This window comes from Betta splendens, chromosome 12, assembly GCF_900634795.4.
Source record: "Betta splendens chromosome 12, fBetSpl5.4, whole genome shotgun sequence".
Taxonomy (NCBI): domain Eukaryota; kingdom Metazoa; phylum Chordata; class Actinopteri; order Anabantiformes; family Osphronemidae; genus Betta; species Betta splendens.
In genome coordinates, this window is record NC_040892.2 from 6,652,024 (window position 1) to 6,676,385 (window position 24,362).

The 24,362-nt window shown below is 49.7% G+C and overlaps 1 protein-coding gene across 4 annotated transcripts; it reads right to left on the reverse strand.

The window, feature by feature from the left end:
* Positions 1 to 5,957: 5,957 nt before the first annotated feature.
* LOC114866658 (zinc finger and BTB domain-containing protein 7C) lies at positions 5,958 to 20,826 on the reverse strand. 4 transcript variants are annotated; one of them, XM_029168676.3, is made up of 4 exons: positions 20,656 to 20,826; positions 8,908 to 9,648; positions 8,150 to 8,820; positions 5,958 to 7,777 (listed from the first exon to the last, which is right to left on the reverse strand). In XM_029168676.3, exons 2-4 carry the CDS (start codon positions 9,634 to 9,636, stop codon positions 7,183 to 7,185), a joined length of 1,995 nt encoding a protein of 664 aa, XP_029024509.1. In that variant the 5' UTR covers positions 9,637 to 9,648; positions 20,656 to 20,826; the 3' UTR covers positions 5,958 to 7,182. The 4 variants fall into 4 exon arrangements, with proteins under 4 accessions (XP_029024509.1, XP_029024508.1, XP_029024510.1 ...); XM_029168675.3 differs by lacking the exon at positions 20,656 to 20,826 and adding an exon at positions 13,918 to 17,402; XM_029168677.3 differs by lacking the exon at positions 20,656 to 20,826 and adding an exon at positions 13,909 to 17,402.
* Positions 20,827 to 24,362: the final 3,536 nt, after the last annotated feature.

Sequence of the window (24,362 nt, forward strand, 5' to 3'; positions counted from 1 at the left end):
CCACCGCTGCAGCCGGAGCTTCTGCACGACACCACCAGCGGTTTGAGAGTTCTGACCTTTCATCCTTTATTTTAGTGAAAGTGGCCGTTCGAGCTGAACGCAGCTACAGTAAAAAGGCGAACGGGAAAATGTACAGTAGTACAGTACAGTGCAGATGCATGATGATAAAGCACAGAATAAAGACATTAACAGTATTAATGGGGCAGTAATGGTAATATGAGTTTGATTAAACGTAGACCAGGACTCAATCTCTTTACAACATTAAAAAGTAAATTGGTGTGACACAGAAGAAAAGCAGCATTTAACAGCTCTTCACTCGGGCATAAACATATCAGGCCATTTATTATTGATGGTAATGCAGCGTAAAGGCAGCGTGCACCTATATAAAGTTATAACGCATTCATAATTGATTTTAATGCAGTTTGTGTGACTAGTAACATAATAGCCTCCCGTTAGCTAATGCCTGCATGGGAATGACCGGATAGAATAAAGAGGAGGGCCCTGCACATTAGGACCATAAGCACATTACAAAATCCATGCGTCCGACATCAGCGCTGCCATTACTTTGCAGGGGATTGCCGTGCTGGTGCTTTCAACCTTTCATTAGAGCGCAGGCACTGGGGTCAGAGCCGCTGGGCAGCGGGCGCATCCACGTGCAATTACACGAAAGGCCCTGCCTTTAATTTGGCCCTGTGCATTTTTAAGGCAAAAAACACACACACACACACACCCCGCGAGTCTGGGCTCGGAGTCTGAGGCGGACGGTCCCTCCTGCCCTGCGGCTCCGCCGCAGCAGTATTTCTGGGCACGGCGGCCTCTTGCATGCGACTCCACAGAACAAGGCCTCAGAGACATTCGGGGGGCGTAAGTTGAGCTGTGGCACAGTTTAGTCTGGGTTGTGCCAGCTTTAGAAGACCACACAATCAGAAATAGGTCTCAGCTTTGGCTCTTTCCTTCCTCTTTAGCTTTTATTCTAATTCATTTGTTTTCAAGAGATTCATTGAATGGTTTATGTCGATTCTAGTAATACTAATAGTGCTATAGGCACTTCCTCATAAGGCTGATGTCATTGACTTAATATAAATCACATGTTTATTAATAGACTGAAAGATGCACATCCATCTAAGCCAGTTGTTGCCAAAACGTCATATTCAGTTGACGTCTAGTATAATCAGAATATTACCTCCATGTTCGTGTTGATACACTGCAGTATGTATTGTTGAGGTATTAACTTGCAACTATCTGTAAATGGCTTGTTTGCTGTGAAATTCTTTACCCCACATTACAGCACCTTTGCTGTGAAATGCAGCCAGACTTTCACCGCCTTTAAAACTTTCCAAGCCGTCGAACCACATCGTCTGACACAATCGAGACCTCAAAGCGCCCTTTTTCTCTTTGCGTCCTTGTCGCTTTCTCCTTTGCCGTAGGTAGAAGAGGGATGAGAGGGATGTGGAGCCTATGGTGCACAGGTCAAAGGTCAAACAGGCTGCTGCTTCTCCAATGTCTCTATGACATCAGTGTTTAGAAACAGTGTAGTAACATGGCAACAACAGAAGCTTACAGGTAAAATCTAATCATGTTATGCATTTTAATCAAGTGACTCAAGATTAATGTACTAATGCCAAGAAGCGCCGAACACCTCCACACTTTCATTTATACTTGGCACTGACGCAGAGGAAACTGCTGATGTAATCACACTGTGACCAAAACACATGTCGTGTCAGTGAGCGTTCTGCAAAAGTCAGCGATTAGCTGATCATCATATGATGATGTATGATCACATGCAGCACACATTTATACACAGTAGGTGTTGTAACAGCTTTGTTTGAATCCATTAAAGCACATTTTAGCCATAGGACCTTCTTAAGATGCTCGGGAAGTGTCCAGGAACCCATTAGGACTCACCTGATTAGATTCAGGTGCTTTGATCCACCCAGTCCTCTAACGCACACTACCTTCTGTAGATACTGGTCCCAGTATGTTATCTCTCCATCATATTCACTATTAGATTGTTGCTTCATTAGTTCATAGTTTGAAACCTGTGAGATCCAAATAAATTGTCCCAGAGACTTTTTCCTGCAGACGTTCATATATCATCTTGACCAGGCAGGTAATAAACTATCGTAGTAAAACCTTCCAGTATTATTATTATTCCTGCATACATATTTTATTAGAGGCCATATGACTGGTGCCTTCCTGAATGTCTCGGAGCAGCCACATGCTTTCGTCAGGCTCCTCGCGCCTACAGAGAAGTGGAGTTTTAGTGGTTTTGCACTGATGGTCACAAATTCATTTGGTGCAGTTCGGAGAATTAATCATCCTTGTTTGTAAAGAGTCACGGTCTGGAGTTTTCTGTATATAATCATATATGTGTGACGTGTAAAAATTCACAGGAAGCAGAACAGGAAGATGATCTTGTTCGTCATTTGCAGCAGGAATTGAGGCTCATGAATAGGTTTGTGGACAAGCAGCTCATCCTCTCCTGACTCTGGCTGAGGCCACACTTTAGACCAGACTCATGACTATTCACACGCACCACAGTCCCACTTCATGCCCACACAGGACACCGTGGAACACACTATACAGACGGCAGCAATGCAGAAGCACATGAGAACCTATAGACTGAAACCCGGACACTTCATCTGTAGTGAAGGATGTCCAGGAGTCAAACAATACACGATCTGTGGTAAAACAGGAACAGAGCCGTGCATCCGGATGCAAAACCTGCTCCGTTTGCCGCATCGTACGCGTTGTTCCTCATTTTCTGGAGTGGTCTTGCCTAAGCGCTGTTGTATTTTCAAGGCCCTTTGCTTTGAAGCCTCTGAGAAACCCTGCAGAGAAGCTGCTGCTTTCATGGGCCGCTGGGTCTGAGCCGCCGCTGTATTGTCAGACAGCTTCCTCAGAGGATGTCCCATTAGAAGCTTCGAGTGCACCCTCCCCTACATACACAGCACCAGACACAGCAAAGCTCATGGTGACCGCTAGACGATCATTGGTGTGAGTGATATTTCACAAGGACAAGGGGCCACAGGAAGTCACAGCTCTGCAGGTCTGGGGTTCATGCATATGACATTTTGACTCATGTTTCATTTAAAAATTTAAAGACTCACATCCTACAGCAATTGTGTAAAAAAGGGCTTTTTGTTCTGGACCTCTCAAAGCAGCAGAGTAGGACTTCCTTGTATGTGTCACGGTCACACTTTTTCTCTGTGTTCAACTGCAGTGGAAATAGAAACAAGTGCATTTTGTCTGATTTGATGCAATAGGTAAAACCCACATGAAATAAATAAAAAAAGAAGAGAGGGAAAAGAAGAAAACAAAGGTTATCTGATCTAGTTCAACTTCCAGGAATCTGCCAGCAGGTGTCACCGTTTGTATTGTGTTAAATGCTTAGAAAACACATTTTAAAATAACTATTCGAAAAAAATGAATTAATAAAATGCAGTGATCCAGGAAACTCGAAATCATTAACGATCTCCATTCAATTGCCACAACTAGAGTTTTTACCAAACCTGAAAATGTTGTGAAATGCAGAGTTATGAGCCAATAAGTGATGCTCTTGCAGTGACATTGACAGTGCAGCTGCTTTCCCCATAACATCAACTGGTGCCACAAGATGTCTCAACTGAGTTTGATCAGAATTCAAAACAAGCTTTTGGGCAATGTGCAGTTTCCTTTGACAGGAACTGAGTGCTTATCTGTCAGAGACCAGTATCTCTGCACTGCCACAAAAAACTGTTTGGCAACAATATAATATAATTTGCTGCTCATATTATAAATGGAGTGTCCACTTACGCTAATATTGATTTTTGTGCCATCTACAGTATTGACTGTGGATAAGTACCTATACTCTACTTGAGACAATCCAAACTAAAGCTTTAATAAACATCAGGGCACATTAAAATTTAAATGTAAATAAATGATTGGATGGGAAATTATTTATTGTTAGGTACAAAGCGATTTCTCTCAGAGTCAGACAGCCCCCCTACATTGATCTTACACTTGGCACATTCTAACAGGAACAGGAATATAAAAGGAGTTCAAATGGGTTTGGGCTGTTTTTTTTAAACAGGTGGGATTGAGGCAAATTTAGAGGAGAGGTGAGGACCAAACTACTAAATAACATAAAATGTTGATGCTTTTGTTCCTGAGGTCAATGTAGCTTGTTTTAAGCTGCTTTCACTTTATTTGCAACTAATCTTAAACTAATCTCTCTTTAGTTTGACATCAAGGTGTGATGGTTTTTTGAAGCCTGGGTTTTCCAGTCCCTACACTTCATAGGGACCCGGTACAGTTCATCACAACAGCTATTCAACACATGAATAAACTGAGCAGAGAAATGAGTAAACCCATGAGGAAGCAGCTGCTGCAAACCCACATGAAAGGATGTGGTTTGCCTTGTACGTGTCCCATAAAAAGCTTCCACCACAGCCTCCTTATTTCACGTCGTCAGTGAAACCCAAGGTTATTTATTAGACCTTTGTTTATAAAGCCACACACAGTTTAAATTCAAACTAATATTTTCTGGTTTACCTGCGATATCAGTTTTAAGCCACTGCTGACTTGACGTGCTGTACTTAACAGTCAAGCGTGCATCTCTAGCGCCCTCTGGAGGAGCGGTGAAGTAGTGTCAGGAGAAAGAAGACGTTTCCAGTGGCCAGTGAGTTCCACCACTTTAATGAGCCACTGACGTCTTTAAAATAATCAAAAGTCTGCAGCAGTTGTTGTAATTGTTGGTGTCAATGATATTTCATATAAATTATCATATATTTTGATAAACACATTTCCGATATATATTTATATTTTATATATTTATATTAGAAGCACAGTAAAGTCAGTGACAGTACGTTTTACTCCCCACTAGAGGTCAGTGCAAAGAAACACACGAGTCCAGGAGAAAACAAGATTAAATGACAGAAAGCTGCAGAGAAAGTCACAAGAAGGTTTATGCGAGAGACGAAAGATAGTGTTGGAACAAGAATGTTTGAGGCGTGAATGGGGATTTCACCTTCTCTATTCTGATAATGCAAATAAAATAATATAAATATAAAAACATCTACATCATAAATCATCTGACTCTAAGCGACAAAATGTACAACGTGCACATAATACACAGATTTATTGTAATTGTCTTCATTGTGTCACTCATATTTCTCTCTAACACACAACCAGTCGCTGTGGAACCGTGGAATTGTGACGATCCTCATCCATCTCTGCCTCATGTCTGTTCCCGATCACCGACCTCTGATTTGCTCAAGCTGTGTTGTTACTGTTTAGGACAGAAATGCAGTGTTGACCTCAGCAGGGATTTCAGCTGTTGGGCAGCTGGACATCAAAGTAAATACTATGTGCCTATTAGTCTCCAGCTGAGGAGCTGCTTCCTCTGCGGCCCCGTTCGTGTGGGTGTGAATAGTATTCAGCCTACACAATGTCAGTGTGTCCACTTTACAAAACCCGACAGGACGTTTACTCACCTTTTTAACTGTTAACGTCCACAGGAATCAGACTTATCATACAGGATTTTAGATGATGATTAAAGCACCCTTTATTTATTTGTAAGAACTCTAATTATGACTGGAGTTTGTTGCTTTTCATCTTGCCACTCTAAAAGGGCCATTAAGGTAATTTACAGAAAAACGTCGCGAGTGATTAACTTCCCGCCTCCACCCAGTTTTTCCTCAAATGTCAAGATAAAGTACTTGTTTTGCATGCGCCCGCTGCATTTTGAGCAAAAACGCCTACTTCTCTCTCCCAAACCTCCACCACAGCTACATACCGAACCCCAACCCGTCTCCTACCCTGTCCTTAAACCTGGAGCAGCGCTAAAAAGGCCTGCGGTCTGACCAAAAATATCATCACTGCCTGACGAGCGAACGGGTCCTTCCAGACAGATGGAAGAAACACGCTCACATGCACTTTGGTCATTTTATGGTAATAATACAAACAAGAGCAAAAGGTCAACACTTAGTGTCTTTATAAAACAGATTTGCAAAATATAGCCAAGGCTCATTCATTTAAATACGCATAAATAGCAAGAAAATACTTTCCCATTTCAATTCAAATAATTTTTGAACTTCTTTATACACAAATCAGAAATGAACATCTTATGAAAATCAGGGACGAGACCCTTTGATTTGATGCAGCAGAAAAGACACAAGCAAACTGTAGCTAAAGCGGCCGTTTGATAAACATCCTCTGAAGACACATTTTCATCAACGCTAAAACAGAGTCTTATTCAAGTCAACGTACACATCTTTGGATGGATGCCTCAAAGTCTTTCAGGAGCAGTATTTCATTTTATTTATTTTTTTACATCGTCAGCAATGCAACCGTAATTAACACCAGGGCCTAAAGTTTGAGTCTATGTACAATAGTGCAGACGAGGAGCTTGAATCAGAGCAAGGCAGTGGAAGGATTTTAAGACACGTCACACGTTCCTGATTCAGACTTTAGCCGGGCTCCGTGTTTGATTTGGAACGATTAAAGTCAGGTCATGTGCCACACTTCACCCCGCTGTCATCGAACCCTTTTTTAATGCTTTTCCACAAACACAGATTCCTAAATTCATCTGTATAAAGTCAAAGTCTGTCAAAATATGAACGGAGGCTTTTTATTTTGACTTTGTTTACTCATATTTACTCCACTTCCTGAAACATTTTTGTTCCTGTGTTTTTACACAGTGATAGTAATAAAGCCATTATTGGCTGATTAGGTTTGTATGTGTAATTATTATGTTTACATTTATCATTATTAATAATTCAAAATTTTGCAGCCACAAGCTGAACTCCATGCATGTGAACTCTTTTCAAATGAAAAGCCTCATATCATCCAAATTTACGTAGCATCTAGCATAGCAACTGCTAGTGATGCAAATACCACGTATAGAACAGTGCTGCCATCGGGTTTCCTCATATCCAGTTCTGCCTCCTTTTAAATGCTATCAGAGGATTTGTAAACATTCACAGGGTTAAAATAAGTTTTGAACATGACATCTGTGAAATTGTTTAATTGGACAGTTTCTTTTGTTTAATCTCTTTTACAGCAGGCTTCAAAAGTCTCATTTCTCTCGCTCTTTCACTTTTTTTTTTGTTAGGAAAAAAAGGTGCTTTAGCTTTGTGGAGCAGAACAGACACAGAGATTAAAGAGGTTCTCTTTCCTTCTTCTTATTCTACAGCCCGGAGTTCACTTGGCCGACTCGGGGATGGGCGGGGCGCGCTCCAGTCTCATGGTCCAGGGGTCCGAGGTGGCGGCGTAAAACGGGGAGTGGGTGAGCCCCTCCTCCCCGGCCAGGGCGAAGGCGAACACTCCCCTCTGCCTCCCCCCCGCCCCCGCCTTCTCCTCCCCCCGCCGCTCCTCCCTGCTCCCGCCGCCCACTGTCTTAAATCCCAGGCCTCTGCCGCCGAGTCCCAGCATCTCCCCAAGTCCGTGACCTTTGACCCCCTGGTACGCGGCGCTCAAGCCGTTCTCCTCGAAGCGATTCGCGGCGACGGGGGGAGGGCACAGGAAGCTAGCGGCGGGCGCGGCCCGCCAGGCGGCCGGCTTTCGCCCTCGTCGGGGCCGGGAGATTCGGCAGCTCTGGCGCTTTATGTGTCGATGCAGGTGGTCGGAGCGCGTGAAGCTCTTGTAGCAGTGCTCGCACTGGTACGGACGGACGCCCGTGTGGATGCGGAGGTGGTTCTTCAGGTCGTAGTTGTGGACGAACTTGGAGTTGCAGTGGAGGCAGATGTAGGGGCGCTCGCCCGTGTGCTTCCTCATGTGGATCTTCAGCTTGTCTTGCCTGAGAAACAGAAACAGAGCCACGTTTTCACGAGCGGCGCCGTTTAAAAGGCAGCGTTTCGACAGGACCTGACCTGGCGTGACGCGCCGCGCGGCTTCTGCTCAGAACAGGCACAAATGTGCAGGTGGAAAATGTGCCAAACACAGAGGATGTAGGTGAGCGTGATATCACTAATGCAAAGAAACCAGCGGAGGGGGCTTTCCACTTTAAGCTCTTTGATATTTAAATGAGCTGAAAACAGATTAACGTCAGCCACAAGAGCATGGGGTGCGTTTCCATTAACCCGCTGTGCAATCAAAAATACAAGAGAACAATATTTTTTTTCATCATGTGACTGTGAAACATTAAAGTGGAGTGAGAAGCTTCCCGTACCTGGTGAAGCGTACTTCGCAGATGGTGCACATGTAGGGTTTCTCCCCCGTGTGCGTCCGCATGTGTCGTGGAAGCTTCCCGGCCCCCTGGATCACCTTGTTGCAGATGGGACACTGCTGCGACGCTTTGGGCTTCATCTTCCGCTCCTCCTCCAGCTGCCAGGGGGGGAACAGCGCCCCCAGGTGGGACGCCGAGCTCAGGAAGCTCAGGTACGACCGGAAGTCGCCTTCGTCCTTAATGGGAGCCAGCGCGTGACCCTCTGACGGCACCGCCCCGGCGTTCATGGTGCCGCCCAGGCCCGAGCTCACGAACTCTTTGAGGAAGTCTCCGTGGAGCAGACTGGGCGGGACCTCCTCCTTCATCTCCTCCTTTATGATCTCTCTCTTCACAGCCAGGTCGAGGGGCCTGGAGGCCTCGAGCGGTGGCGCGTTGGGGAAGCTGTGGGGAAGCCGGCTCTGTGGGGGGGGCCCTGCGTGGGGGTGCTGATGGTGGCCCGGGTTGAGGAGCTGCTGAGGGAAGCCCGGGAACTCAGCAGCCCACATGGAGGGGTAGAAGCCTTGGAGGAGCGGCGGGACGCTGGACCTCCTGTCGAGCGTCATACGTGGATACAGGCCTTCTTGGAGGAGAGACTCTATGGAGAAATCCTTGAGAGCCCGACTTTCCATACTTTCCTGCAACACAAAACTGGACCATGAGCCTCAACAACTGGTGTTTTAAGGGTCTGTACCCTTTATAATAAAGTGAACAGGGGGCTGTACCTGTTTGCCTGTCATCATATTGTCTGGGGACTGGGACTGGGACGACTCCCTGTGCAGCTGGAACTGCTGGTGGAAGGTGGAGGTGCTCGGGGGCGGAGAGCCCTCGGTTCCCAGCGGGGTGCGCTCCCCCCTGCTCCCCCCCGACGACTGCAGCGACCTCTCGCTGGCGTCGTCCTCCTCCTCCTCCTGCTCGTCCTTCCTCGACGCCGCGTCCTCCTCCTCCTCCTCCTCCTCGTCCTCCTCGTCCTCCTCCTCGTCCTCCTCCTCCTCCTCGTCCTCCTCCGCCCCCTCCTCCCCCCTCCGCCCCACGCCCCCGCCGCCCCCGCTGTCCATGATCTCCAGGCAAACGTTGATGATGCACGGAATCTCGAGCATCTGGGCGGCGGTGAGGATCTCTTTGACGTTGGACGCCGTCACGGTCAGCGTGGAGGTGTAGGCGAACTCCAAGATGGCCGTGAGCGACTCCGGGGCCACGAAGTCGATCTCGTACACGGCGGCGGCGTGCTGGGGGTCTCCGCCGTCCGACGTGGCCACTGTGAAGAGCTTCTTGAAGTACTGGCTGCAGGCGGCCAGGACCGAGCGGTGCGTGCGGTACTCCTGGTCCCGGACGATGAGGACGACGTCGCACAGCAGGCCGTCGCGCCGCTGCTCGTTGAGGCTGCACAGGACGTCGCTGCTGTGGTTCGGGAACGGGATCCCGATCAGGTCGTCCTCTCTGTGGTGAACCATCCTGCCGGTCGTCTGGACAGGAGGCAATGATAATGAGGTGGTTAGCGACCCCTTCGATGAGGAAGGAGCGAATGGAAGGCGCTACGCGGCTCAGGTTTGAGGATGCTGTCGACGCAGCGAGCGGCGGCGTAGCTTTATTAAAGCGCCGCCGCGGTGCCATCTGTGCAGCAACGGCAACACGTGGTAAATACAGCATGTCTCATTCTGAGCAAACGTCACATCAGATAATGTTTTCTCTTGAACGTGTCATCACAATTTCTTCGAGGAACATGTGCAGCCGGGCGAGTTAGAGGAACCCGCCATCTTGATAAATCCACGTTTGACTCCATTTTTTTGCCTTTTGTCAGAGAGCTGCTCGAATGCTAATAACGTCCGTCGTCACGTGTTCGTGCTAGATACAAAAAACATGAGGCAAGCCGATACCCATGTTCGAGCAGAACTGTGTGATTGGGATGTGGTGAGAAATGCAGAAAACAACAAAGGAGGTCAGATTGCACTCTAGATACTGTATCCTGTCGCTGCGCTTACTCTGCAGTCTCTCCTCGGCCCTTTTCTGCCAAGCGCTCAGCACAGACGGAGCTCTGTTCGCTTCGGCCCTCGCACCTTCGCCCCACAGTCGCCTGAGTCCCTACCTGTTGATCCACCGAGCCCTTGTTTACGGCCACAGCGCTCAGACTTCCTCTGGCAGCTCGCTCGCTCATTCATGTCTATGAATAGACTCCAACTTAGACGTCCGCACTTGGTGGTCACTGGAGGCATGTGTAGATAAATACTTTGAAGCGGCGACGCTCGCCGCAGCGACATTGTTGACTGGCTCTAAACCGGCCACGGCCGAAGCCGCACGCGCACACACACACACACACACACACACACACACACACACACACACACACACACACACACACACACACACACTCACACACACACCTTCCTCATTTCTCGTTGCTGCAGTGGAGCAACAAGACGAAACAAAAAAAATAATTAAATGAAAAAACCCAGAAACACTTAGTTTACCTGCAGGTATACAACTTGGATACCAATCTTACATGTAGTTTATTCTTGTCGATCTTGTTGCTAGGTAACTGTTGCTATGTTCATGCCATTGATACAGCGTGGACATAATTAAAATGTCTATAGAGGGGGTGGCAGCAAACGATAAAGTCCCACAGACCTATGAAAATGCACTGAGGCGGAATTGCAACAAAAGAGTGAGGGAAAGTTTTGGGCCAGTAGAACGAAAAATGTTCAAAATAAAATAACAATAATGGAAAAAGGACAAGATATTCTGTATTAAACTTCTACCATCCTACGCTGATCGCACATCTCCAGCAGCATTGAGGCGTCTTTCATTTACTCTCATTTAACGTGTGCCGTCACGCGCCTGGGTGGGAGGCGAGAGATTCTCCAGCGAGGGAGATCGGATGGCCCTAAAAGTTCCCGAACAGGTTGCACAAACAGCAGCCGAGGGGCCGCTCCCTGCAGCGGCCTGCCAAGGTAAACAATGGAGCGGAGCTTGGAACAACATGGAGTGGATAAGAGCGAGAGACAGTCCCACCCCGCCCACTCCTCCCCGCGCGGAGCTACGGGGGAGCCACGTGCTCCTGTTGCCGTCCTCGCTCGTCGCTGGTTCCCACTGTCCGCGCGCCGCTAGCTCGCGCTGGCGCTCGGCCCCTAATTACAACGTGGAGAGGATCTGAGGAGGATGTGCCACATGGACAGGCGGGGGACGGGGGGGGGGGGGGCACGGCTTTCCCACCGCAACGTCCCGGAGCGACGTCTCATCAGGCGAGGCGGCCTTAACCCTTTGCGCTCCCCCTCCTCCCCCACACCCGTCCGATCAGCCTGGGCGGGGACGCCCCGCGAAAGGCCTCTGATAATTACTGTTTGAGCCGAACCTTTTGCAATAGATGTGACTCAAAAATGACTCGTTAGCCGTTTATCACACCTGGATTATCGATCGCTCGGCCTCACCTTAATCATTACGCCGAGTTGTGGAGGACTGGGCTGTGTTTCCTGCGCCGGTCACGTCTCCTCTCATGCCTCGCTTAGTCACTAACACGTTCAACTCAGCACTCCCACCCCAAATTATGTGTCACCTCCATTCAGCATCGTCTTCTCCTCCCAACAACTCCAGCCACCTCCTCCTCCTCTTCCTCCTCACCCTAATCATCCTCCTCTTCCTCACCGTGTCCCCGCTGCAGATGCATCATCATTATGGCCCCGAGTGGAGCAGCTAACTTGTCCCCATCTCTGACCGCTCAGGCCACAAATCAGCAGCTAATGTCCATCTCAACCCTTGTCACGGACAGACACTCATTTGGCCTGTAAGCTACAACAGCCAAAGCCTAGTTTATCCCTGTCAGACCAGCACCTTCCACCTGACCCACATGCTAAATCACCATCAGCCAAAGTTTACCCCCTGTCACCAACTGCCCATCGCAAACACCTGCTGAACAACTGTCACACACGGACAATTGCACGGACAATAATTTCTGGTATTGACAGCCACAATTCACCTGCTTATTAGGAGGAGACATTCATTTGACCTACTGTGTGAGCTAGTCCATTATCACCAGTAAAACACCAGTGCACCTGTTTTTCCTCCTTGGTTGGTGTTTTAGGAGACAGTTGTTTGGAGCCCATGGGGCAGTTTCATCTTAATTGCTGTCAATTAGAGTGGGTGAACGGTCCTGCATATAATGCTCCGACTCTGTCTTTAAATGTCAGAGCCAAATTTGAGCATTTAACTGCACAACTTCACTGCTTAAAAGTTGACAGAACGGGGCACACGTTACACGAGAACAGACAGAGGTTCAGGAAACGTGCAGACACACAGTGCATCCCATTAACGGTTCAGCGTCAATGTGCCAACGTCCAAAAGTTCACAAATCCTACAAGAAAATACAGTATTTTAGCACACGATTAGATAATTATTTGAATGATTTAAAGTCCAGGTCCGGAGGCCGCTTTAACTGGTTCGGCCTCTCTGAGACACTGTTTGCGCCCAGTGTCATGTCTGGAGCCTTCAGGGGGGCCCACAGCTACACACCATTATCTCTCTAACCCCCCAAAGTAAACAGAAGTTTAAGCACCGCTGCTGAATATCGCTGCGCTGATTACCAGTGTTTTGTTTTTTTTTCTGAATGTAACAAGAACAAATTATTTCTTACGGAAAGTTAGATAAAGGGAATAAAATATAGAAACTATTTTTAAAGCAGAACTATTGTTACAGTCAAAGAAAACCTTTGACTTTAAACAAATACGGTCTCTAAATAAAGTGCAATTAATTTGGTGCCAAAGCAAAAGCTGCAGAGCGTTATCACACGCTGCTTCAAAGTAAAATCGAACAAATGAGACATAATCAGAGTAACGGTGTGATTAAGCAAACGCGTCACTGATCTATCGTAGGTTTCCTGTCACCGTTTGTGAGGAGGTTGGAAACTACAAGCGCTCTTAAAGTGGCGTAATGGTGCAGTATCTGGTCTCATCAAGTCCAGCCTCAGTCTCCATTCGTCGGAGCTGCATCACTGTTTCCCATCACAAGCAATTACTCGCTGCATTTTTATAATAATCACACTCTTTAAAAATCAATTTCAATACAAAAATCACTCATTTAAAAAATGCACCCTTTCACACCGGAGTGAAAAGCAGCTGCTGCTAAACAGTTCTAATACTGGCCTTTGCATTTAGTATATGAGGTAAGAGGTCTGTGTGTAGACTGGCAGTAAACAATAATTTACAGCTCAGCCTGAAATCCATAACATGTTTTTATTTAGCCCACACTTGAAAACATGTCCTTAAACGTTGAGAATTACCTGAGTCGCTTGGGCTTTTAAAGGAGAACCTCACGTAGTGGAGATATGGAATATCTAAAAGTGAAATGTGTAATTACCGCTGGAGACAAAACACGTAGTTAAGTCGGCTAAAACGACCATGTTAGACTTTTCAAAGACGTGTTGTGATGCTATAAATACTCGCACTATTTCCACAATTTGGCAGCGCAATATTTACGCCGCAGCCTAAATAATTACGAGTCGTCGGGCGACTTTGCCGAGCCGTTCGCACGTTGTCCGGGCCTTTGTGGCCGTGACTGGCTCCGTACTATGAGCCGAGCACGCTGTAACAGAAGTGCGAGCTGGTTCGCGCACACACACAAACCATTACGGACCAGCACTCGCAAACACACCCATGCTCCAAAAGTCTGGCATCCACAGAGATGCACACACGTCTCGATCCGTCCGCCAGCATTCCTCAGCCCTCGACAGCCCTCACCTCACGTACCTTCAGCGCCTCGGTTCCCCTCACGTGGCTTTGTATTCCAGACTAAGAGACGGTGCTGCTCCTCACTTGACCTCTCAGCATCGCCCGCGTCCCGGCGCCTCCGTCTTTGTCGGTCTGTCAATCAGTCAGTCAGTCCATTCACAAGCTCCGCGCACCGGCCGAGGATGCCCATTCACAAAATAAAAAAAAAACACACACACACACACACACACACACACACACACATACAAACACACACACACACACCCGGGGAGGAATATCCAATGAAGGGAAGCCGAAGCAGCGCAGCCGAGGGGAGCAGAGTGTGATTCTTAGGTCTGTCTGCGTAGCAGCGTGGCTAGTGTGGAGTTGAGAGTCAGGATCACTGTTGTGTGTGGCTCATGTAGGACGAGCGAGAGAGAGCGAGAGGAAGGGAGGGAGGGCAGCAGCACTGCGCTGTGGAGATGTCGCACCACTAGTTTTTATAGCAGGGTGGGTAGCTGGAAGATAATAATACCCCATCCTCCTCCACAACACAAGTTTAAGCGCACTGTGTAATAAGCCCATGGCGCAGACACCCTCTGATTTAGGTCAGACAAAATGAATTTTTAGTTGTGTTAGAGTGGATTTCGGTATAAAGGGACCGGGGCAAAGGAACTCGAAGGGGTTGTTTGGGGAGACGGAGGGAGGGTAAAAAAAGGAAAGAGGGAACGAGGGAGGAAAGTTTGGGAGCTGTGTCGTGCACCTCCGCCGCTTGGTTGGTCTCAAGCTGCGATGAGGAGGAATGAAGGACTCCCCACGAGACGCTGTTCACTGAGGACGGCGCTCAGTCAGAACCCGACGCAACCCCCTTAAGTCAAAGGTGCTGAAAGAGATATTGCTTAAAAGCCCTCTGACACAGAATTAAACCACAGGCAGCGAACGACACACCACATGTAACCGCGGTCGGGCTTATTTGCCCTTTTTGTCGAAACGTCTGTTTGGCTTCTTGTCTTTTGAGCCACGGTTTCAAAAACTAGGCTGAACTGAGCGTTAGACTCGGGTTTTGAGTCAGAAAGCACAGCAGCCGGGTAACAGTTGGCGAGCCGCGGTCCGTGGAGAGGAGGAGGGGGGGGTTTGAACAGAAAGGTGAAGCATCGGAGTGTGTGTTTAGGGTGGGGGGGGGTGAAAGACGGTGCAAATGCTTTATTACGGCAGACATTAGTCTTTCCTGTGTGATGTCATCAGACCACGCCTCCGCCGCGACACCCGCCCACAGCAGGAACTCATCAGCGTCTGCCTAATTCCACACTTAAGTCCTTTTATTTATTTACTCTTTTCAGGTTGCGGTGCAGATGACAAAACTCAAGCCGGCATCCGAATCCTCGCAGCTTTCTCGCAGCCAGACGCTGTTTCTTTTAGCGGTCGCCGGACCTTCAAATCTACCAAAATATTCCCCGACCGTCCATAAATCACAGCCTGCGACTGTGGAAGTTGTGGAATTGCGTCGCGCTGACCTCCACAAACACGCAGACATCACAGCGCACATCAGACGGCCGTGCCCACTTCCCCCGGAGGGAACGGCGCTGGCCTTTAGCGCGCGCCACGCGGTTAGCTAACCACTAACTGCTAGCGCCCGCCGGGCGTCCCGCCGGGTCGGGTGTCCGTTCTAAACATGTCACCGCCGCCATGGCAACGCGCCCTAAGTGGCACCTGTGCAGCGGCTTTGTTCCCCGGCTCCGTCAACGCTCGGCGCCGGCCGTGAGTGACGCCGGCCCGCTGCGTAATGGCGTGTAAAGCGCACACCTGGGGTCGTTTGGGGGTTTTTAGAAGCCAATTAATGTGCGTTTAATGCACGGCTGGATGTGTGTGCTTTTATACGCTGTCGCACCTACAAACCAGAACCCGTGCTGCCGCGTGTTTTTACGCCCACAGCACGAGGCCCGCGTTGATTCCTGGGTTCTGACCTCTGAGTAGCTGCTGGTCGACCCTGGTGTACCAGGGGCACCGGGTGTGATGGAGATGATGGGAGACAGAAGAAGACGGCCGTGAACGTTTGCTAGAAAGCGCCGCCGCGCGATCCGGGACCGCTCGACCCGACTCGGGTCGGGCCGTTTGACGCGCAGCAGCCTCATTAGCGCTGCTTGAATAAACCACTTTCCTACGCACGCACGCACACACTCACACAAACACATGCTCACTCATTTTTAACTCGACAGTATCTTTTATTCTGCTCAGTGTGGAACCACTTAAAATACAACATTAGAGCCACCGTAGCGACTCGCTCATGAGCTGATGGTTTGAAAGGAAAAACAAGTTGGCGACCTGTGTATTTATTGGGGTGGTGACGTGAACGATGGGCTTTTGTGTATTAGCAACGACACCATTGTCGCAGCAGCGCGAAATTAGTGTTTTCATGAATAAAATATTGTCGTTTACCGTTAGCTCGCTGAATGTTTTCTGTACACTGGTGCCGCAGAGCAGGGGGTTCTGCTGGGCTCCAGATTATTGGACCCACCCATTCCCCCGTTCATGTATCGACTGACAGCCATTAGCAGAAGTCGGGCGCTTTAACGTGACTCGTCGGGATTAAGACGCGCAAAGGCAGCTTGAGCCCCTCATCCTAAAGCCTCCAAAGGCCGGGGGAGACGTCTTGTGTGGGAGAAGCAGGAAAGGGAGGCAGTCATGCGCTGCGGTCCAGAGATAGAGCCCAGGCCTGCAGCCCCTGCCTCCAGAGGTCCAAGGACAGCGGCTCATGCACGAACGGAATGTGGCTGAAATGCAAACGGGAGGCCACTGTCTCGCTCCATCGCCGGTGGAGACGCCCGCCCATCTGTCACCGCTCCCCCTCCAGGTGAGTCGGGTGAGGGCGTCTGCTCCCTTTAACTTTCTCCCGCTTTGTCTCCTGTTCAAACATCCTAATCACTGTGGGAGGCTCTGACAGAAGGGAGGTAAAGTACAGCACGCCGGCTGCATATGGAGTTTCACAGGTGGCCATGTTGGACTGCATGAAGCCAACTCTGTGTGTGAGGATGACTGGGTGTTTGCTCAGGACAAATAGGATTATTTTTTGTGTCAGATGCCTTTTTGGTTCACTTTTACTGGCTGGCTTTGCTAAAATGCAGAAATATGTTCTCAACTTTAAACTGCAACAGAATACTCATTCCTCCCCAGCTTTTTTGCTGCCATGTTGCTGCTCCTGAACGCATCTCAGCGTTGTTTTGTTCACTTGATTAGCCTGGTGTGAGCCTGTTGAGAGGGTCCCGGGGTGAACGAGGACAACTCCTTATTGTGATAACGAGAAGGAGGCCAGCCTTGGTGGGACAGCCTCTGTCTGCCCTCAGGTAGAGTGTGTGTGTGTGTGTGTGTGTGTGTGTGTGTGTGTGTGTGTGTGTGTGTGTGTGTGTGTGTGTGTGTGTGTGTGTACGCATGTTTGTGGATGTGTGTGAGTCGGCAGGAGAGCCCTCGGGCGCTCTGGCACCTCCTAATTAAAACCAGTCAGGCTGCAGGGCAGGGGAGACAGATGCCTGTCATGACACACACACACACACACACACACACACACACACACACACACACACACACACACACACGTGTGCGACACGCAGGTCAGCTATTTCTGGACTCGCGCCTAATCTCGTCCCACCCACTCAGGTATCACACAGGTAACTAATCTGTTACTGAGCCCGAATGACAAGAAAACATTGAAATTGACACAGCGGTGACATAATTCACGTTAATAAGACGGCTCGCGATTGAACGAGAAGCAGGTGCCATCCAGCGCGAACGCCACACGGCCCCTATTTACAATCACACCTGAACCCATTACTTTCTTCCCGACGATTCGCCCTGGGTTAAAACAAGCGTGTCTAATTTCCTTTGGCCTCTCGTTAGTCTCCTTTGCACCCGTGAGGCCGACCTGTTCGCCGGTGAAACGCAGCCGGGCCGACCTCGCTCGCGCTCGCGCCCGCGCTCAGTCGTGACCCACTCTCCAGATTGACACATCTCTCCTTCCCCGCTGCACAAAATGAGACATAATTGTGCCGCGTGTCTGTTACCTGCAGACTCTGTCACATTTTATATCCGTTCCCACATGTACGGCCCAGCGCGCGTGTAGTACTTAGCGGGCTGACTGCTGTTTGTCTGGGGTGGGTGGGTGGATCAAGGCATGCTGCTCTCCTTTCTCTCCCAGTGATTAGATAGCATAAGCAGGCCAGCTAGCCTAACCCACACACTCATGTCTCTAAAACTGCCATGCAGCCCTGCTTTCTCTCTCTCGCTGCCTCTCACATACAGGTGGGTGGACCCACTTATTCAACCCAGATCTTTCTTTTTAGACATTATGAAATCGTGCTCGTTTTCTCCCTTTCTTCTCCTTTTTTTTTTTCTTCGTCGTCTAAACTTCCTGACGCCGAACGACGTGCGACTCTGCATCTCGTCCTGCGGCATCTTTGAATTCGCTAAGTGATCGTTTCGCCTCGTCCGCGAGCTCCGAGACTCGCGACCTTGTGCCTATAGGCTGCCAGCGGTTACAGGGGCCTACTTTCTATTATCTGGGTAAGATTCAGGAAACGCCCACAATTTGTATGTAAAATGCTTTGTTGCACAACCACATTATAAAGCGTGGCCACCGATGACATTTCAGACGCTCAAATGTGTGACAAAAATACTCCTCAGATGACTTTGACTGAGCGTAGGGAATGAAACATCTGCAAAAAGGCATTTACAAAAGCGTTTGAAATAAAAGCATCAAATGGATCATACAACAGAAACGTGAATGGCTGTCAATTATATATATATATTCAATTGCACATATTCATGATGTTGTTTTGAGACTGGTCATATTCTGCGACGATTCTTGACGAAGTAATAAAAAAAAAAAAAAGAGCAGCACAAGAGGAGAACACGGTGGAAATGGAGAAATTGGAAGCGGATAGAAAGCATATAGCTTGAAACGCGGCGAGGGCTCCGCGGAGGGAGAGCCGACCTCTGGGAGTGCGAGCGCCTGCCCATCCACCCCCCCCCACCCACCCCACCCCCCCACCGCCGCTTTGTCGTTCGAGCCAGGCGCCGTGTTTCGTGAGGAGCGCGAAAGTACACAAATCCCACAGAAGGAGCTTTTTTGGCAGGGCTCGGGCCTCCCACCCACGGCAGCCTCTTCAAGCCTCCTCCCATCCTCTATTCATCTGTGAGGGGCGGCTTACTCACCCAGCCCAACTCCGCACAACAGAACCTGGACCTCGGTCCCACGGAGGAGGGCGGAAAACAGCGACTCGCAAAACAGAAAACCCACACGAGGAGCCGCGCACCTACTGCGGCGCGCTCGGGCGGCTTTCTCAGCTGTCTAAACAGGATCCCAGAGTTAAAGTGGCTGTCAGACAACTGTGACGAGGCGACATCTGCGTCTCGGGAGGTTCGATCCGCATTGTGCATCCCGGTGCACGCGCTGGCGCACGGACGTGCCCACGTGCTGTCAGGTGGGAAGAAGGCGTGCGGACTCATGCGCTCTGTCAGCCTCGTAACGGACACATTGCTGTTATGAAGCCCGTTCGCTCCACGCGTTCATGCAGCCCGACGCCAACCGGCCGCATATTCGCGATCGTACGCCGCGCGCTATAGGGTGAGATTGTGCAACCGTGAATGAAGTCCGCCTCGGGTGATGTTTGTTGAGCGCAAGAGAGGCCCCGGAACAAAAGCGCTGCGTGGATCAGGTTCAGTTCAGATAATCCCGGAGTGAAAGAGGCAGACAGAGGGCTGCAGTCAGGGTGTGAGACAAGAGTAGGTGTGGTGGTGTCTATTTGACTTTATCCCCATCTAACCCCCAACTGTTGCAGGAAGAGAGGGCCGTGCGCTCCGCTTCCTTTCAGCGATGGCTGAGGCGAAACGCGCGTGAATCAATCGCCGATCTGATAACAGGAGCAAACAGGATGTAATTCTGCTCACCTGCCACGAAGCTGCATTACTGGATAGTCCCTGTCAGTTTAAAGTCAGTACTAGATTACAGATTCTGATCATTGTGATTATCAGTGATCTGATCCTCTAATAACGCTCCTAAAGGTTACTTTAGCAGTTACCCACAGGTTTTGATGTCGGGGGGGGGGGGGGGGGTCACAGACAGGAAGAGTGAAATTATGTTAAATGTCACACCTCTGCCCCCACAGCTGTCGCACAGAGAAACCGAATCTGAGAAAAGTTAAATCTGCCTGTGTAACCGCCGCCCGAGTGTTTGTACAGGGTGGCTGGATCTCGAGACACGGCGTCCTGTGCCTGGCGCTCACGCTTAACGGCAGGACAACTTATTCGGGTCCTCAAGGTGAAGGAATGCGAGGGCGGCGACAACAGTATCTGTCTTTACAGTCGGCTCCAGCGTCGTCATGCTTTCACTTGCTTCCTCCCCAGCGTGAGGCTGTTACAGCATGTGAAAAAATAAAAAAGGGGGGGGGGGGGGCTTTCAGCGTGCGCACCTCTGCAAGATTTGAACGGGAAACTTTCTGGACGGCGGTGAGAGTAACGAGACGACCCGCTCCTGTTTCAAGCCCGTGTCCTATTATGAAATTCTGAGGCGTGGAGCCATTTGCAAGTTAAAATGGGAAACACAGAGGAAGCTGCTTGTAAGAAAGGTCAGCCATCCTTTAGTCTGATCCTAGTGCTCAGCGGGTAGCAGACAGCTCTGGACAGAAAATATGACCCTCGCCTTTTTTTAGGATATGGGATGTAGTAGTGAACGAAGCGAAGAAGCAGAAGAAGAGAGAGCGAAAGAAACGGCAAGATTTTACTGACCTTTTATGAAGAGAAGTTTTGATTTCAGTTCCTCTCTCTCTCTCTCGCTCTCTCTCTCTCTCTCTCTCGCACGCCCGGTCCCTGTCAGGAAACCCAACACTGTCTCGGCTCCGGCAGACTTGTGAAAGTGAGAGCGGGCGCGATACAGAGTCAAATTTGCCCTGGAAGGTGTGTCGGTGATTTGGGGGAGTGAGAAAGGTACGGTGCCGGAGCGGTTATCTAAGAAACAGGACTAAACAAAAAAAGTGCTACACCCACCAGCCTCAGCCAACACCCCTCCCTCCCTCTAAACCCAAAGTATTTGGCAGCGTTCCCTACAAGTCCACCTGTGCTTAGGGGAGGGGAGTGACACACAATCATGGGCCAAGCCTTAAAACCTGCTCGCGAGCAGGATTGGGTTTGGGAGCTGAGAGTGGAGCCCAGGGAGGAGACGGAGAGCGGGTGGGTCGCTCATGGGGATGGAGGTCCGGTCCGGAGGAGGCTGATGTGCTGCAGGGAGGAGGCGGCTCCAGTCTAACCAGTGGGTGGGTGCTCGCCTGTGCCAAGCAGGAGCTGGAGGGGTTCGTATCAGGTATCCAACAAAAGACATATCAGGGGAGAAACTGTGGAGAGACGCGATATAGAGGGCTGGTGACGGTATCTGAGCGCGGTAGGGCGTGTGCTCCATGGTACCGGCCCGTACCTGGCAAAACACAAGAACGATGGCGCGGCTCTGAGAATGCAGCCTAATGGGAGTGTAATAAAATAAAAGGGTGTAATCTGTGAGGTGAGCGCTGCTGAAGGCGGGTCACACAGCAGCAGCAGCAGCAGCAGCAGCAGCAGCAGCAGCAGCAGCAGCAGGGGGTCTGAAGATCATCAAACCTGGTCCAATTGACTGAAAGCGACGGAGACCGGGTTGGTTTGGAGCGACACACGCTCAGCGGGGGGTGGTCTTCGTAACAGTAACATTGTTTCAGCGTTATTTCATCTGAATTCCAGTAATTTGACATCAATAAACCAAACCAAACCCCGGTTACCTCACTGGAAGGCCGCAATATTGTGATTGTAATACTGGTTTGAGAGAGTACACGAATACTTATAGAGTATATACAGTATAATGTTCCTAAAATATGTGCAGTTTGCTGGAGTTGCCTGCAGGTCTGTGTTGTAGTAAAATAAATTCTGTTCTGGTTTACTCTGGGGCTTCGGGGCTTCGGCTTTGGAAATGTTCAGGGTCGATAAACACACCGGAGGGAAACGACAGGAAGAGTTTCCTGGTAAGATCTCAGATCGGTCACATGCTGGCAAATGTACGCATTATCTACATGATTCCATGTGTAAACACACAAATGGAGGTTTAGGCGTGTTGTGGAGAAGTTGCATCCTGTGTGTGTCAGGCCAGTAGCGTGGTGTCTCCCAGCGCTACTCGAAGCCTAATCGAGGGGCTTTTCTCAGTGCGGAGAACGCGGAGTCCGGACCGCCGCACTTGAGAGTTCAAACTCGGCAAGTTCGAACTCAGAGTCATGACCCTCGGGGGCGAGTGCAGCAGGGCTGAAGCAGCCGAGCCCAGGTCCCTGTCTCCGCTCGCGCTCCTCCCGTCTGCGCCGCAGCGCATCCGCCCGTCCGGCCCGAACGCCGACCTGTCGCTCACCAAACGGACGTGGGCAAACGTGGGAGGAGAGGCTCCCGAGTCCACGCAGGTCTGCTCCCAGAGCATCCGCCGTAAAAGAGGCAAAGACTAACAAACGCAACCTGTTACTCCACGCTAAGCAATGCTGGCGAGCCTCGGAGCAATATTAACACTTTTTTTTCAGGGCTAGGAGATAAATACGCTTATTTCCCAAAAAGTTGAGCTACTGAGGCTAATGAGTCCCAGGAGCAAAGAAGAAAAGTTGCACGTAAAGCTGTATAGTTACTGTTCTTGTTTTTTATTTATCAGTGACCATAGTTTTCGCACATAGCTACAAATAGGACCCCACATATATTCATGGACGCACACATACCTCACAGCGTCTCAAAACTCAATATAAAGTTCACACAAAGTCCAAAGATGAATTTTCGAGATTGTCCTAAACTTGTTCTCGCACAGTAATGTAGCTGCTGAGAACAAACACGACGGGCTCGTCCACCTTTATTAGCATAAATCCGTTGGCAAGGTTTACCACCCTGTTAATTACCAGCGCTTCTCGGAAGCGCACGCGGGAAGAGACACATCAAGGCCGAGTTCTGAAAAACGTGAATTTCCCCACGAATTAAAAGTGAATAATCTCGTGCAAATCCCATGTTTTTGTATAAACACTCATTTTGCATAAATGTAACCTCCGCCATTGATTAAAGTCAAGATTCCTCATTGTTTACTTGTGTGCTTTTTGAATATGTGAGGCAAAGGCTCGGGGTAGAGATCTCTGAACACAACAAAGAAAGGCGCTTACAGTACACAAAGCAACAACTCCGAGTTACACCCACATGCTGCTGTTGCTTTCATCCTGCCACCTGTGGAGTGGGCGTCACCATCCAATCCGCTAAATCTGTCAAATAGACCTGCTCGTGCTCACGTGCCATGTTTTTACTGACGGCGTCTGTTTAATGATTCGCTGTCGTGCTGCGTTTTAATCCAAACGGCGGCGAGGGAAGACTTCGCACTGAGCTCCGCATTCGCTGTGATTGGAGTTCCACGCGCTCTGCGCTTCCGCTGGATGGCGTCTGCACCCCCCGCGCGTCACGCCGCGTCCGCGACGAGAGCGATGCGTCGCGCTGCTGCGACTCCAACTGGAGGCGGGACCGTGGGCCGGAGGTGTAGGTGTGCGTGGGAGGTGTCGGTTTTCCAGGCTTCCATGTGTTTCTGTGGCCTGTCACCCCCCCCTCCCCCCGCCCGCTTCGATGCACAAACTTGATGGGACGGTGGTGGAGACGGCGTGGCCGTGTGGTGAATTGTGGCCATTTTGGGTCCAAACTACCCCCAGCTGGTGTTTGATATTCATCGTTCATCCAAACTGGACAGGAATACCCAGTTTAAGCTGTCCCCAGTTGGATGAGTACTGGAGGTAGTGGGCGGCACACACCCAGGGGTGTGAGTGGGGCTTACCCACCATTATGTATTAGCCATTCAAAGCGTGCCACCGAGACAGATTCCCACAGACGCCACAGCGCCGTAACACCACTATAATGGCCACCAAACCAGTTCGACATGCTCAACCAAACCTGAAAAGGGGAGGAAAAGAAAGAGGTGAAGACAGGACGAGGGAACGGTGAGGATGACGAGGCTTAAGGGGCACAAGTGAGGAGCACGTCGTAATGGGCTGATTTATTGGGCTCGACAGAAAAGCGCTGACGTTTGCACAGATTCTTTATCTTTCGCTCAGAGGGCAGATACTGTAAATACTGTAAAGCAAACACGCGGCGCTGCACGGACACTCCCTCCGACTCTGCTGCGTTTCCCGTGGCGGAATTTCCACGTTTGGACCAATCGGCGACGCTCGACCAGCGATTAGCGCCGAGCAGGTGTTTGAGAGTCGTTCGGCGGCAGAGGAACAGGTCGGCTCCTTTGTAGTTCTGGTACTTTTTCCTGAGCCCCTCTGTGGCCATGATCACCATGGAGACTGCAACGCACTTGATGCCTGGAGAGATAATCTGTTGTACGACTGCCGCCGCATTATATGGATCCGCTACCAACACATTAACACATATTAACCACAGCAGCGCTGCTGAGGCGGACGGGAGCAGGACGG

Excerpts from the sequence above, each read along its gene's own strand:
- LOC114866658 (XM_029168674.3), bottom strand. The coding sequence starts at position 10,337 with ATGAGCGAGCGAGCTGCCAGAGGAAGTCTGAGCGCTGTGGCCGTAAAC. Across the intron at positions 8,821-8,907 it reads ATATGATGACAGGCAAACAG|GAAAGTATGGAAAGTCGGGC; the intron begins GTACAGCCCCCT and ends TTTGTGTTGCAG. Across the intron at positions 7,778-8,149 it reads TGCGAAGTACGCTTCACCAG|GCAAGACAAGCTGAAGATCC; the intron begins GTACGGGAAGCT and ends TCTGTTTCTCAG.